This window comes from Martes martes (genome assembly GCF_963455335.1).
Source record: "Martes martes genome assembly, chromosome: 10".
NCBI classification, from domain to species: Eukaryota; Metazoa; Chordata; class Mammalia; order Carnivora; family Mustelidae; genus Martes; species Martes martes.
The window spans coordinates 15,258,845-15,274,794 of record NC_137898.1 but is presented as its reverse complement, the minus strand read 5'-3'; the positions used below and the strand labels follow the sequence as shown (position 1 = coordinate 15,274,794).

Genomic DNA, 15,950 nt, shown 5'->3' with positions numbered 1-15,950 from the left:
TCCCAAAAAGCAGGCAAATGTGATGACCTGGAGATCTCAGTGTAGACTGTCGTTAATCTTATAATCGAACTGATACTAATAGTGAGATCTCATCTGATACAATCATTGAGAACCATTGGCATAAAATCTCCAAATTTTGTATACTGTTATTAAATTGATTATTTTTTTTAAAGATTATTATTTACTTATTTGTCAGAGAGAGAGAGAGCATAAACAGGCAAAGTAGCAGGTAGAGATAGAGGGAGAAGCAGGCCCCCCACTGAGTAAGGAACCTGATCCAGGACTGGATCCCAGGACCTCAGGAACATGACCTGAAGCTGAAGGCAGCTGCTCAACGGACTGAGCCACCCAAGCATCTCTAATTGATTCGAATGTGAATTCTTTACTTAGAAGTTTGACAGAAATGATATAGGGGAAACTTTTTTAAGATTATTGGATTGATTCTTTAACCACTGAATCTGTATAGATTGTTTATTTAAAGTTTATACAGCAAGTAATTAATTATGTATTCTCTAACCACTTTAATCTCTGAATTGGCTTTTTAGCCACAACTTCAGAGAAAAAAGAAAAGACAGATTTAAGTGAGAATGTGAATGTTATATAAAGCTTACAAATGACATTTGCACAGCATAGCCACGTAAACATTTTTTCTCCTTTATTTTAGGAATTTGGATTGCTTCCCCATAGTTTCAGACCCTCACCTTACTACATCCTCTATAAGATCTGGTCCCCAAAGAAGACTGACCTTTCTTCTTGGTGTCTCTAGAAGATTGCAGACCATTTTACTTGGGGAGGGGGCATTAATTCTGAGCTTAACGCGCATGGTAGACAGAATAGACCTCCATTATTCATTTGCCTTATTATTCACTGTAGTGTTACTCTAACATTACTAAACCTTAACTGCTTGCTGAATATATTCCATCATGCCATAATTTATTTTCTATTTGCACTCATTCTATCTTTTTTCCCCTCAAATAATTTCCTTCAGGGTATTTCTCATATAGCTAGATTAGAAGCCCACTAATAAGTGCAGAGATACAGTTGTTCTTCAAGACATTTTATGTTTCAAGGACCTCACATCAGAGGTTGTTTTACTTCAGAGGTGAGATAGAAACATAAACCCAGGGAGACAAAGCAATAATTATAGGACAAGTGTAAAAGAGTTACTACTTCCAAACAATATATTTGTATAGAACACAGACACACACAGACACACACACACACACACACACACTGGCTTTTCTCTATAAAAGAGCACAGATCATATATCCAGGATAAAAAGATGGATTTCGAGACACTTGAATATTTTATTAAAAATTAAATTGAGGGGTGCCTGGGTGGCTCAGTCAGTCAAGGTTCCAACTCCTGAGTTCAGTTCAGGTCTTGATCTTAAGGTGGTCAGTTCAAGCCCTGCATTCGGCTCCATGCCCAGTGTGGAGCTTATTTATAAATAAATAAATAAATAAAATTCAGTATCAAGCAAGCAATTAAAAAGAAACAAAAAGGTCAATTTATTTGTTTTAATTATTTTTATTTAATAAATGCTCATATTAGTGTTTATTATATGCCAGTAACACAAATGTTTTACAAATATCTACTCATTTATTCCTCTAGCCATCACAGAGCCGTTAAATAATTTTATCAAGCTCACACTACCCATAAGTAGCAAATCTAAGATTTCAACCCAGTCATCTCTTACAGTAACTACTGTGTCTTAACTGTTATGTTAAACTACTTCTCAAGATCACAGATATTCTTCTGTAGAACTAGCTAGCTTACCTGCGGGCACTTTTTTCCTAGAATTTTTCCCAACTCTCTTTTACATGAAAGAACACAATTTTAGGATGGAAAAATAAAGCTTTGCTTTAAGGATTTTGCCAATTTTCGCAATTCTACTAGATCTTGCTGACCAAGCCACATTCTTTTCCCTTCAGCTTGAAAGGAACTGATTTCATTTCTTAAAGTGCACAGATTTTGGAGAGTGACTGCTCCTCCGAACACCAACTCAGAATAACATCCCCTGGTACCAAGGAAAATGTTTAACTACCTCCTTTAAAGAAAATGATAAGAAAAGTAAACAAACCAAATAGATCACAGAAAACGTCATAGCTGTGATTTTATTATCCTTCTATTGGCTTCCTTAAAAAGGAGAATAAAGATATTCTCGCTTCATACATCACTCAAGTCAACTCACGTATTCTGATACCATCTATTTTGGACAAGAAAAACAAGAAAACCAAGATGTTGGAGACCAATTATACCATGCCAACGGAATTTCTCCTTGTTGGATTCACAGATTATCTCCCTCTCAGAGTCACACTATTCTTGGTATTTCTCCTAGTCTATACACTAACTTTGGTGGGAAACATGAGTTTAATAGTCCTAGTTAATGTCAACTCAAGTCTTCAAACCCCCATGTATTTTTTTCTCAGCAACCTGTCTTTCTTAGACATCTGCTATTCTTCAGCAATCGCCCCTAAAATGTTGGTGAATTTCTTAGCCTCCCGGAAAAGCATCTCTCCTTATGGCTGTGCCATACAAATGTTTTTCTTTGGTTGTTTTGCTGATGCCGAGTGCCTTATTCTAGCAGCAATGGCATATGACCGTTATACAGCCATCTGTAACCCGTTGCTCTATTCTACACTTATGTCCAGGAGAGTCTGTGTCTGCTCCATCGTGTTGGCCTACTGCAGTGGAAGTATGACTGCGATGGTGCATGTGTGCCTCACGTTCAGGCTGCCATTTTGCGGCTCCAATATTGTGAATCATTTTTTCTGTGATATCCCACCTCTCCTAGCTTTGTCGTGTGCCGATACCCATATCAATGAGCTTTTGCTCTTTGCCTTATGTGGCTTCATTCAGACGAGCACTTTTGTGGTCATATTTATCTCTTACTCCTGTATCCTTATCACTGTTTTGAGCATCAAGTCCTCAGGGGGAAGGAGCAAAACATTCTCCACCTGTACTTCCCATTTCATAGCGGTCACGCTATTCTACGGAACGCTCCTGTTTATGTACTTACGTCCCACGACCAGCTATTCCCTAGACACGGACAAGGTCGTTGCGGTGTTTTATACTGTTGTCTTTCCCATGTTTAACCCGATAATCTACAGCTTCAGAAACAAGGATGTAAAGAATGCCCTCAAAAAGCTATTAGAAAGAAACTGGACTTTTAAATGAATAGGAATTTAAATTATTTAAGAATATTCAAGATATAGCTTGCCCTTCCACTGTCATCATGCCATGAATACCTAGTATGTCAACTCTTCCAGATTTATTATCATTTTTCAGAAATAAAGATAACTCTTTCATCCCCAATGTGTTAAAATATTTTCGCCCTCTCATTCAGAAATAGACTCTCCAAAATCATTCTACTCTGTGAAAGATACTTGAAACAGAATAGATAAAAATAATTGCTTTCCAGTTAGTGTTCACTAAACACTTTGTGCAATACTTTGTGATTCATTATGTTCTTTATCATGTTATATCAAAGATAAATGTTGAATTGTCTGTCAACCCCCCCATATTAGAAGCTCCTTGGCAGCAGGGGCTATTTTTCTTGATTTATTGTTCCAATTCCCATATAGTATTGGACATACAGCACATTCTCATTACATGTGTGTTTAAAGGATAACAGGCTAGAATAAATAGATGATGTAAAGATGAGTGAGTAAATTTAGCTTTCTTTGGGAAACTGAGTCTAGATTCTGCGCCCGCAGAACATTCATCATCAGGGACATTTGATGTCATTCATAATAAGCAATGGTGGTTTCACTGGCTCTTAGGAAATCAGATAGAAGTCACATAGCAATGGTCTTTTTAATATTAGGACAGGGTGAAGTTATAAGACTCTGGTTTTCTTTGGGCTAGATTGATTAGTATAAGAGATCCTCTAGTTTTCCGTTCATAGTGGGTACATATGAAAACCAAAAAAGCTTGTGAAGACCATCAAGATTATAAGCTGTATATATTACTAATTATTTGACCATATGTTACTGAGTTAATCTTTGAGTCCCTGTCTTCAAGAAGAGGTGAACAATTGCTCTAATCATTTTTTTCTGCAAATTGACAATGCAAACCAATTTAAATGTAGACACTCCTTGCTCTGGGATCACTTTTGATGATTAAATTATCAGACATTTTCTGTGGTTGATTTTGCTCCTTCAGTCTCCATTTACATTGTTTTATCTTGACAAAGTTGAAGGAATAAATTGTGTACATATGAATATATAATACTGTGCATTTTCTGGTAAGCCTGAAAATATGAATGACTGGATTAGTTTATACTGGTTGTAACCCTATCGATGGAGATAAGAAAATGATAAGGTATAGCCCATTGCCATGGGTTGCTTTGAGGATTAAATGAACTAAAATTTGCAAAGCTATTAGCATATGTATGATTTGAGAATTAGGTGATCAAATATGCGTCAATCTCCTAGAATACATGTAAAGCTTACACTGCCAATTATAATGTAATGGTATATCATTGTTCATTATTTTTATACTAGTATATTACTATTTGATTTTAAGAAACACGGAAGGTTTGATTCCCAGAAGAAATTAAGCATTTCAAAAATATCTGTGAAGTATTCCAAATGTTCTGAGATTTTGCCAGAAAGCAAAAAAGAAAAACAAAATAAAAGAAAAAAACAAAAAAAAAGAAAGAAAAGAAAAGAAAAAAAAAACCCAAAAAACAATAATGCAGAACTCAATATTTAAATTAGTGACCTTCAGCATGTTAAAACACCTGTCCTACTATGAAGACTGTCCAAGTGCACAGTACAATGTCATTCATTTGTTCTTATTTTTTTAATAGTTTCTGAAACGTATAGGCTAGTTCAAAGTTTTCTTTTTAATTTTTAATTTTAGTGTAATTTCCTTTTAAAAAAACGTTGATTGGAGTGTTGTGGAATGAGCTGATTCCTTCTCATCATCCATCCATTGTGTTATGGATATAAGGTTGCATAAAAAAATTATCAGTTTCATTAATAGGGCCTATTAAATCTGAGACTGTTTTCATTTTTTAAAATAAGTTAGTTTAAAATAAATAAACTACAATGTATTTGGTTTTGTTGTCCCTGCTGTCATTGATTTTATTTATTTAAGTTTTTGTTTAAATTCTAGTTAGTTAACATACAGTGTAATATTAGTTTAAAGTGTACAATATAGTGATCCAACACTTCCATAGGACACCCAGTGCTCATCACAGCAAGTGCCCTTCTTAATCGCCATCACCGATTTAATCTACTCCCCCTGCCAATCTCCTGTCTGGTAACCATCAGTTTGTTTTCTATAGTTCTGAGTCCGTTTCTTGGTTTGCCTCCTTCTCTCTCTCTCTCTCTCTCCTCTCTCTCTTTTTTTCTCCTTGTTCATTTGTTTTATTTTATAAATTCCACATATGAGTGAAATCATACGGTATTTGTCTTTCTCTGACTGACATATTTCACTTAGCATAATACTCTCTAGCTCCATCCACATTGTGGCAAATGGTAAGATTTCATTCTTTTTTATAGCTGAGTAAATCCCATTACATATATATCACATCTTCTTTTTTTTTTTAATTAAATTTTTTATTTATTTTCAGCGTAACAGTATTCATTGTTTTTTCACCACACCCAGTGCTCCATGCAATCTGTGCCCTCCCTAATACCCACCCCCTGGTTCCCCCACCCTCCCACCCCGCCCCTTCAAAACCCTCAGGTTGTTTTTCAGAGTCCATAGTCTCTCATGGTTCACCTCCCCTTCCAATTTCCCTCAACTCCCTTCTCCTCTCCATCTACCCTTGTCCTCTATATTATTTGTTATGCTCCACCAATAAGTGAAACCATATGATACTTGACTTTCTCTGTTTGACTTATTTCACTCCGCATAATCTCTTCTAGTCCTGTCCATGTTGCTACAAAAGTTGGGTATTCGTCCTTTCTGATGGAGGCATAATACTCCATAGTGTATATGGACCACATCGTCCTTATCCATTCATCCGTTGAAGGGCATCTTGGTTCTTTCCACAGTTTGGCGACCATGGCCATTGCTGCTATAAACATTGGGGTACAGATGGCCCTTCTTTTCACTACATCTGTATCTTTGGGGTAAATACCCAGCAGTGCAATTGCAGGGTCATAGGGAAGATCTATTTTTAATTTCCTGAGGAATCTCCACACTGTTCTCCAAAGTGGCTGTACCAGTTTGCATTCCCACCAACAGTGTAAGAGGGTTCCCCTTTCTCCACATCCTCTCCAACACACGTTGTTTCCTGTCTTGCTAATTTTGGCCATTCTAACTGGTGTAAGGTGGTATCTCAATGTGGTTTTGATTTGAATCTCCCTGATGGCTAGTGATGATGAACATTTTTTCATGTGTCTGGTAGCCATTTGTATGTCTTCATTGGAGAAGTGTCTGTTCATATCTTCTGCCCATTTTTTAATATGATTATCTGTTTTGTGTGTGTTGAGTTTGAGGAGTTCTTTATAGATCCTGGATATCAACCTTTTATCTGTACTGTCATTTGCAAATATCTTCTCCCATTCCGTGGGTTGCCTCTTCGTTTTGATGACTGTTTCTTTTGCTATGCAGAAGCTTTTGATCTTGATGAAGTCCCAAAAGTTCATCTTTGCCTTTGTTTTCTTCGCCTTTGGAGACATATCTTGAAAGAAGTTGCTGTGGCTGATATCAAAGAGGTTATTCCCTATGTTCTCCTCGAGGATTCTGATGGATTCCTGTCTCACATTGAGGTCTTTTATCCATTTCGAGTTTATCTTTGTGTACGGTGTAAGAGAATGGTCAAGTTTCATTCTTCTACATATAGCTGTCCAGTTTTCCCAGCACCATTTATTGAAGAGACTGTCTTTTTTCCACTGGGTATGTTTTCCTGTTTTGTCAAAGATTATTTGACCATAGAGTTGAGGGTCCATATCTGGGCTCTCTACTCTGTTCCACTGGTCCATGTGTCTGTTTTTATGCCAGTACCATGCTGTCTTGGTGATCACAGCTTTGTAGTAAAGCTTGAAATCAGGTCACGTGATGCCACCAGTTTTATTTTTGTTTTTCAACATTTCCTTAGCAATTCGGGGTCTCTTCTGATTCCATACAAATTTTAGTATTATTTGCTCCAGCTCTTTGAAAAATACTGGTGGAATTTTGATCGGAATGGCATTAAAAGTATAGATTGCTCTGGGCAGTATAGACATTTTAACGATGTTTATTCTTCCGATCCAAGAGCATGGAATGGTCTTCCATCTTTTTGTGTCTTCTTCAATTTCTTTTAGGAGTGTTCTGTAGTTCCTCGAGTACAGATCTTTAACCTCTTTGGTTAGGTTTATTCCGAGGTATCTTATGGTTTTTGGTGCTATAGTAAATTGAATCGATTCTCTAATTTGCCTTTCTGTATTTTCATTGTTAGTGTATAAGAAAGCCACTGATTTCTGTACATTGACTTTGTATCCTGCCACATTACTGAATTGCTGTATGAGTTCTAGTAGTTTGGGGGTGGAGTCTTTCGGGTTTTCCATATAAAGAATCATGTCATCTGCGAAGAGAGAGAGTTTGAATTCTTCCTCGCCAATTTGGATACCTTTTATTTCTCTTTGTTGTCTGTTTGCTGTTGCTAGGACTTCTAATACTATGTTGAACAAGAGTGGTGAGAGTGGGCATCCTTGTCGTGTTCCTGATCTCAATGGGAAGGCTGCAAGCTTTTTCCCATTGAGGATGATATTTGCTGTGGGTTTTTCATAGATAGATTTGATGAAGTTCAGGAATGTTCCCTCTATCCCTATACTTTGAAGCGTTTTAATCAGGAACGGATGCTGGATTTTGTCAAAAGCTTTTTCTGCATCAATGGAGAGGATCATGTGGTTCTTCTCTCTTCTCTTATTAATTTGTTCTATCACATTGATTGATTTGCGAATGTTGAACCATCCTTGTAACCCAGGGATGAATCCCACCTGGTCATGGTGGATCATCTTTTTAATGTGCTGTTGCATCCTGTTTGCTAGGATCTTGTTGAGAATCTTAGCATCCATATTCATCAGTGATATTGGTCTGAAATTCTCCTTTTTGGTAGGGTCTTTGCCTGGTTTGGGGATCAGGGTGATGCTGGCTTTATAAAAAGAGTCTGGAAGTTTTCCTTCTGCTTCAAGTTTTTGAAACAGCTTCAGGAGAATAGGTATTATTTCTTCTTTGAAAGTTTGATAGAATTCCCCAGGGAATTCGTCAGGTCCTGGGCTCTTGTTTTTTGGGAGGTTTTTGATCACTGCTTCAATCTCGTTACTAGATATCGGTCTATTCAGGTTGTCAATTTCTTCCTGGTTCAATTTTGGGAGTTTATAGTTTTCCAGGAATGCATCCATTTCATCTAGGTTGCTTAGCTTATTGGCATATAACTGTTGATAATAGCTTCTGATGATTGTTTCTACTTCCTTGGTGTTAGTTGTGATCTCTCCCTTTTCATTCATAATTTTATTAATTTGGGCTTTCTCTCTTTTCTTTTGGATTAGTGTGGCCAATGGTTTATCGATCTTATTGATTCTTTCAAAAAACCAGCTTCTAGTTTCGTTGATACGTTCTACTGTATCTCTGGTTTCTACCTCGTTGATCTCTACTCTAATCTTGATTATTTCCCTTCTTATGTGTGGAGTTGGTTTGATTTGTTGATTCTCTAGTTCTTTAAGGTGTAGAGACAGCTGGTGTATTCTGGATTTTTCAATTTTTTTGAGGGAGGCTTGGATGGCTATGAATTTCCCCCTTAGGACCGCCTTTGCTGTATCCCATAGGTTTTGGAGTGAAGTGTCTTCATTCTCATTGGTTTCCATGAATTGTTTAAGTTCTTCTTTGATCTCCTGGTTGATCCAAGCATTCTTAAGCAAGGTGGTCTTTAGCTTCCAGGTATTTGAGTTCCTTCTGAACTTTTCCTTGTGATTGAGCTCCAGTTTCAAAGCATTGTGATCTGAGAATATGCAGGGAATTATCTCAGTCTTTTGGTATCGGTTGAGCCCTGATTTGTGACCCAGTATGTGGTCTATTCTGGAGAAGGTTCCATGTGCACTTGAGAAGAATGAGTATTCTGTTGTTTTAGGGTGGAATGTTCTGTATATATCTATGAGGTCCATCTGGTCCAATGTGTCATTCAATGCTCTTATTTCTTTATTGATTTTCTGCTTCGATGATCTGTCTATTTTTGAGAGAGGCATGTTAAGATCTCCTACTATTAATGTATTCATATCAATATGACTCTTTATCTTGATTAATAGTTTTCTTATGTAATTGGCTGCTCCCATATTGGGGGCATAGATATTTACAATTGTTAGATCATCTTGGTGGATAGTCCCTTTAAGAATGATGTAGTGTCCTTCTGTATCTCTGACTACCATCTTTAGTTTAAAATCTAATTTATCTGATATGAGAATCGCTACCCCGACCTTCTTTTGAGGCCCATTGGCGTGAAAGATGCTTCTCCATCCCTTCACTTTCAGTCTGGGTGTATCTTTAGGTTCAAAATGGGTCTCTTGTAGACAACATATGGATGGGTCCTGTCGTTTGATCCAATCTGCAACCCTGTGTCGTTTTATGGGTGCATTTAGGCCATTCACATTGAGAGTGATTATTGAGAGATACGTTTTTATTGACATTGTGTTATCTTTGAAGTCTTTCTTTCTGTCAATTGTCTCTATATTTCTGTTCAATGCTATTCTTAGGAATTTTCCTCTTTTATAGAACCCCCCTTAATATTTCCTGCAGTGTCGGCTTGGTGGTTGCATAGTCTTTTAAGCCTTGCCGGTCTTGGAAACTCTTTATCTCTCCATCCATTTTGAATGTCAGTCTTGTTGGATAAAGTATTCTTGGCTGCATGTTCTTCTCATTTAGTGCCCTGAATATATCTTGCCAGCCCTTTCTGGCTTGCCAGGTCTCTGTGGACAGGTCTGACGTTATTCTGATGGGCTTTCCTCTGTATGTAAGGAGCTTCTTTGTCCTAGCGGCTTTCAAGAGATTGTATCTACAATTATGATTCCTCAATTTTACTATCAGGTGCCTGGATGTTTTTTTTGAATTTATAATCTTGGGGGGGGGGACCTTTCTACTTCTAGTACATGAACACTTGTTCCATTCGCAAGATTGGGAAAATTTTCATGAAGAACTTGTTCCACTATATCTTCTAGAATTCTTTCTTTCTCCTCCCCTTCAGGGATTCCAATAATTCTGACGTTGGAACGTTTCATGGCATCATTTATTTCCCTGATTCTGTTTTCGTGGCTTCTAAGCTGTTTGTTCCAGGCTTCCTCCTGATCCTTTCTCTCTATCTGTTTGTCCTCCAGATCACTAATTCTATCTTCTGTCTCAGTTACCCTAGCTTTTAGAGAATTTAGATTAGATTGGAACTCATTGAGAGCGTTGTGAACCTCATCCCTGGTGGCCTTCAGCTCTGCCCTAACATTATGAACATCCTCCCTGGTCACTTTCAATTCTGCCCTAATCAATTCCGTTTGGTCATCCATGGCTTTCTCCAACCTAGCTATTGCCTGGATAATTGTTAGCCTGAATTCTCTTTCTGACATATTGTCTATGTTGATAGCCGTTAGCTCTGTTGCAGAAGGCCCATCCTCTGTATTTTTCTTCTGTTGGGGATTCCTCCTCCTAGTCATTTTGGTGAGAGATGGCTGGACAGATGTAGCTGGGTGTATCGACCGTGGTGCAGTCAAGGTGCACCCTGGAACGCTTCTGAGCACTCAGGATTCCCCACCCAAACGAGAGAAAAAAGAAAAGAAAAAGAAAAAAGAGGGAGAGAGAGAGACAGGAAAAAAAGGGAAGATAAAAGTGAAGGTTCAGCCCAAATGGGCCCCAGGGTAAGGTTTATGACGTATACGAACAAAAACAGACAAACAAAAAGACTGATAAAAGTATATGATGAGAGAATATATATATATATATATATATATATATATATAAGCAAAAAAAGGGAGGAGCCTTGTCAAGAAGAACCCCAAGTATAAGATTTATATACTATCAGGACAAACGTAAATACACAGGGACACTGGCATAAGAAAAAGATGGGAGCATGGTTATAGATTCTCGGTGTGGGCAAGGAAGGTTATTTTGATTCTTCCTGGATGTATCTTGATATCTTTGTTAAAGAACTCAACTTTCCTAAGAAAAAGGGGGATTAAAAATTGGTTCACCTATAGGGGTAGCATTGCTTGGAGAAAGGGGGTTACCTTGAAGTTTAACTCTATATGAATATTAGAAAATAAAAATAAAAAAGGAATAAACTGGACTAAACTAAATTAAAATTTTTTTTAAAAAATTAAGAAAATAGAAAAGCAAAAGAAAAACACATGTGTATGTATCAAAAAATTCAGGTTAGAAGTTTATCATGGAATTTGATGTACTGGACATCTCACTGTGATGGTAAATAGGTTAAAAAATTATCTATATAAAAAAAGAAAAAAAAATGAACCAGAATAGTGGGAAAGAATTAAAAATAAAAGTTGTATCTATGAAGTAGTGGTGGTTGTTCTCTTGTAGTCTTTTTTTTTTTCTTCTTTCCTGATTTGTTTTCTTGGGGAGGGGGCTGCCACGTGGGTTTTCAGTTAATGATGTTCCCTGAGTTAAGTCCTCCCGACCCCCTCAAGGGGGTGGGCTCTGAGAAAAACAGTTTTTTCAGGTTTTTGTTCTCTGGAGGTTTTTATGTTTGTTCACTTCTTTTCTCTCACCTTGACAGCTTTTGATGGGTTTTGGAGGTTTAGAGGAAAGAAAACTGCACCCCAACCTCCCTCTCAGAGAGAAGCCTCAGTCTGCTCCCCTGCAGGTGCTACAGCCGCTGGGCCGCTGGCTGAGCAGGTTCTGAGTCACGGTCCCTGCGGACGCAGGATTTCCTGCTTGTACACAAAACCAAGGCAGTGGTGGCTGTCTGGGCAGCTCCAGACCACCAGAGAGGTTCCAAGCAGCTATCACACACTGAGATTTTCCCGCTGGCTGGGGCTAAGAGCGCCGGGCTTGCGCGCACCTCTCCCAGGGGAGGGTTTGGGGCGCGGCGCCTCCAGCTCTATCGGCTCTATCGGCTCTATCGCCGCGTGGGTCCGAGAACACCAGGCTGGGCATTCGTGCACCTCTCTCAGGGGAGGTTGAGGCACACGCGCATCTCCAGTAAGGTGCGCGTTCTGTCGTCTGGTGTGGCTCCCAGCCCCTCACGGGAGCCGGACTCCACCCGTTCTCGGGCGCACTGGCGGCTCAGGGACAAAGACCAGGTTTCTCCGCCGCACTCTCTCTGGCTCAGCACCAGGGGATGCTGCCCTGGGTCTGGGGACTTAAGCCCCTATCCCTATCCGCCCCGATTCCCACAATTTCCCCGCACGATCCTTTGCTCTTTTGAGAGCTTTCAACAAGACTCCAAGTTAATGGTGGTCCCCAGATGCAGGGCACTCTCGTATTGGGGTATTATTTTCCAATCGGTCGCCTCTGGTGGCTCCCTCCCCCTTTTGTTTATTTTCCGATATCAGTCCGACGTTCCCACTCCACTTTACCTGCCCACTGGCGTCTTCTGCCCCCCGTAGAGATCCAGACGTGTATAATTCTGATCTCAGGCTGATTTCATGGGTGATCAGAGTTCTTTGGTAGGTAATCAGCTCACTTTAGGGTACAGGTTGAAAAGGCGCCTCCTCCTACTTCCCTGCCATCTTGTCTCCCTCTCATTGAGGTTTTAAATTGAATTTCATTAAATTGAAGTTTCATTAAATTTCATTAAATTCCATTAAAATGGAGTTCATTAAATTGAATTTCATTGACAAGGATACTGAGCAACTTTTTATGTGCATATTTTCCATCTTTATGCGTTGCTTGGTGAAGTACTTTCCAAATGTTTTGCTCATTCTAGAGGTCTATCATCATGGAGTTTTGAGACTGTGTATATTGCAGAACAAGCCCTTTACAAAATACATTATTTGAAACGGTTGTCTTCCAGAACATAAATTGGTTTTATACCTTCTTTTTTTTTTTTTTTTTTTTTTTTTTTTTAGAAAGCATTACTGTTTTATCTTAAGAAGATATACCAGCTGTGTCATCTCATTTTTAGTTTGGGCATCAGTTGGCTCTAGTCAGGAATCCTATGACCATAGATGAGAAATGCTGGCTATTATTCTTAAATCCATTGTGAGTCCTAAAGTTTTTTTTTTTTTTTTTTTTTTTTAATTTTTTTATTTTAATAAACATATAATGTATTTTTATCCCCAGGGGTACAGGTCTGTGAATCGTCTGGTTTACACATTTCACAGCACTCATCATAGCACATACCCTCCCCAATGTCCATTTCCCCACCACCCTCTCCCATCCCCCTTCCCCCCCGCAACCCTCAGTCTGTTTCTTGAGATTGAGTCTTTTATGGTTTGTCTCCCTCCCAATCCCATCTTTTCATTTTTTCTTTTCCTACCTCCCCCCAAACCCCCCCACCTTGCATCTCCACTTCCTCATATCAAAGAGATCATATGATAGTTATATTTCTCCGATTGACTTATTTCGCTAAGCATGATACCCTCTAGTTCCATCCACGTCGTTGCAAATGGCAAGATTTCATGTCTTTTGATGGCTGCATAGTATTCCATTGTGTATATATACCACATCTTCTTTATCCATTCATCTGTTGATGGACATCTAGGCGCTTTCCACAGTTTGGCTATTGTGGACATTGCTGCTATAAACATTCGGGTGCACGTGCCCCTTCAGAGCACCACGTTTGTATCTTTAGGATATATACCCAGGAGTGCAATTGCTGGGTCGTAGGGTAGCTCTATTTTCAGTTTTTTGAGGAACCTCCACACTGTTTTCCAGAGTGGTTGCACCAGCTTGCATTCCCACCAGCAGTGTAGGAGGGTTCCCCTCTCTCCGCATCCTCGCCAGCATCTGTCATTTCTTGACTTGTTAATTTTAGCCATTCTGACTGGTGTGAGGTGGTATCTCATTGTGGTTTTGATTTGTATTTCCCTGATGCCGAGTGATGTGGAGCATTTTTTCATGTGTCTGTTGGCCATCTGGATGTCTTCCTTGCAGAAATGTCTGTTCATGTCCTCTGCCCATTTCTTGACTGGATTATTTGTTCTTTGGGTATTGAGTTTGATAAGCTCTTTAGAGATTTTGGATACGAGCCCTTTATCTGATATGTCGTTTGCAAATATCTTCTCCCATTCTGTCAGTTGTCTTTTGGTTTTGTTAACTGTTTCCTTTGCTGTGCAAAAGCTTTTGATCTTGATGAAATCCCAATAGTTCATTTTTGCCCTTGCTTCTGTTGCCTTTGGCGATGTTCCTAGGAAGAAGTTGCTGCGGTGGAGGTCAAAGAGGTTGCTGCCTGCATTCTCCTCAAGGATTTTGATAGATTCCTTTCGCACATTGAGGTCCTTCATCCACTTTGAGTCTATTTTCGTGTGTGGTGTAAGGAAATAGTCCAATTTCATTTTTCTGCATGTGGCTGTCCAATTTTCCCAGCACCATTTGTTGAAGAGGCTGTCTTTTTTCCATTGGATATTCTTTCCTGCTTTGTCGAAGATTAGTTGACCATAGAGTTGAGGGTCTATTTCTGGGCTCTCTATTCTGTTCCATTGGTCTATATGTCTGTTTTTGTGCCAGTACCATACTGTCTTGATGATGACAGCTTTGTAATAGAGCTTGAAGTCTGGAATTGTGATACCACCGACTTTGGCTTTCTTTTTCAATATTCCTTTGGCTATTCGAGGTCTTTTCTGGTTCCATATAAATTTTAGGATTATTTGTTCTATTTCTTTAAAAAAAATGGATGGGATTTTGATAGGGATTGCATTAAATGTGTAGATTGCTTTAGGTAAAATAGACATTTTCACAATATTTGTTCTTCCAATCCATGAGCATGGAATATTTTTCCATTTCTTTGTGTCTTCCTCAATTTCTTTCATGAGTACTTTATAGTTTTCTGAGTATAGATTCTTTGCCTCTTTGGTTAGATTTATTCCTAGGTATCTTATGGTTTTGGGTACGATTGTAAATGGGACTGACTCCTCAATTTCTCTTTCTTCTGTCTTGTTGTTAGTGTAAAGAAATGCGACTGATTTCTGTGCATTGACTTTATATCCTGACACTTTACTGAATTCCTGTATAAGTTCTAGCAGTTTTGGAGTGGAGCCTTTTGGGTTTTCCACATATAGTATCATATCATCTGCAAAGAGTGATAGTTTGACTTCTTCTTTGCCGATTTGGATGCCTTTAATTTCTTTTTGTTGTCTGATTGCTGAGGCTAGGACTTCTAGTACTATATTGAACAGCAGTGGTGATAACGGACATCCCTGCCGTGTTCCTGACCTTAGCGGAAAAGCTTTCAGTTTTTCTCCATTGAGAATGATATTTGCGGTGGGTTTTTCATAGATGGCTTTGATAATGTTGAGGTATGTGCCTTCAATCCCTACACTTTGAAGAGTTTTAATCAGGAAGGGATGCTGCACTTTGTCAAACGCTTTTTCTGCATCTATTGAGAGTATCATATGGTTCTTACTCTTTCTTTTATTAATGTATCGTATCACATTGATGGATTTGCGGATGTTGAACCAACCTTTCAGCCCTGGAATAAATCCCACTTGGTCGTGGTGAATAATCCTTTTAATGTACTGTTGGATCCTATTGGCCAGTATTTTGGTGAGAATTTTCGCATCTGTGTTCATCAAGGATATTGGTCTGTAATTCTCTTTTTTGGTGGGATCCTTGTCTGGTTTTGGGATCAAGGTGATGCTGGCCTCATAGAATGAGTTTGGAAGTTTTCCTTCCATTTCTATTTTTTGGAACAGTTTCAGGAGAATAGGAATTAATTCTTCTTTAAATGTTTGGTAGAATTCCCCTGGGAAGCCGTCTGGTCCTGGACTTTTGTTTGTTTGGAGATTTTTGATGACTGTTTCAATCTCCTTACTGGTTATGGGTCTGTTCAGGTTATCTATTTCTTCCTGGTTCAG

General features: G+C 38.7%; 1 protein-coding gene across 1 annotated transcript; it reads left to right on the top strand.

The window, feature by feature from the left end:
• Window positions 1-2,241: 2,241 nt before the first annotated feature.
• Window positions 2,242-3,180, top strand: LOC308351104 (olfactory receptor 5AS1; the record flags this gene model as incomplete). Its single annotated transcript, XM_080816583.1, has 1 exon — window positions 2,242-3,180. One exon carries the CDS (start codon window positions 2,242-2,244, stop codon window positions 3,178-3,180), a length of 939 nt encoding a protein of 312 aa, XP_080672709.1.
• Between the last annotated feature and the right edge of the window lie 12,770 nt (window positions 3,181-15,950).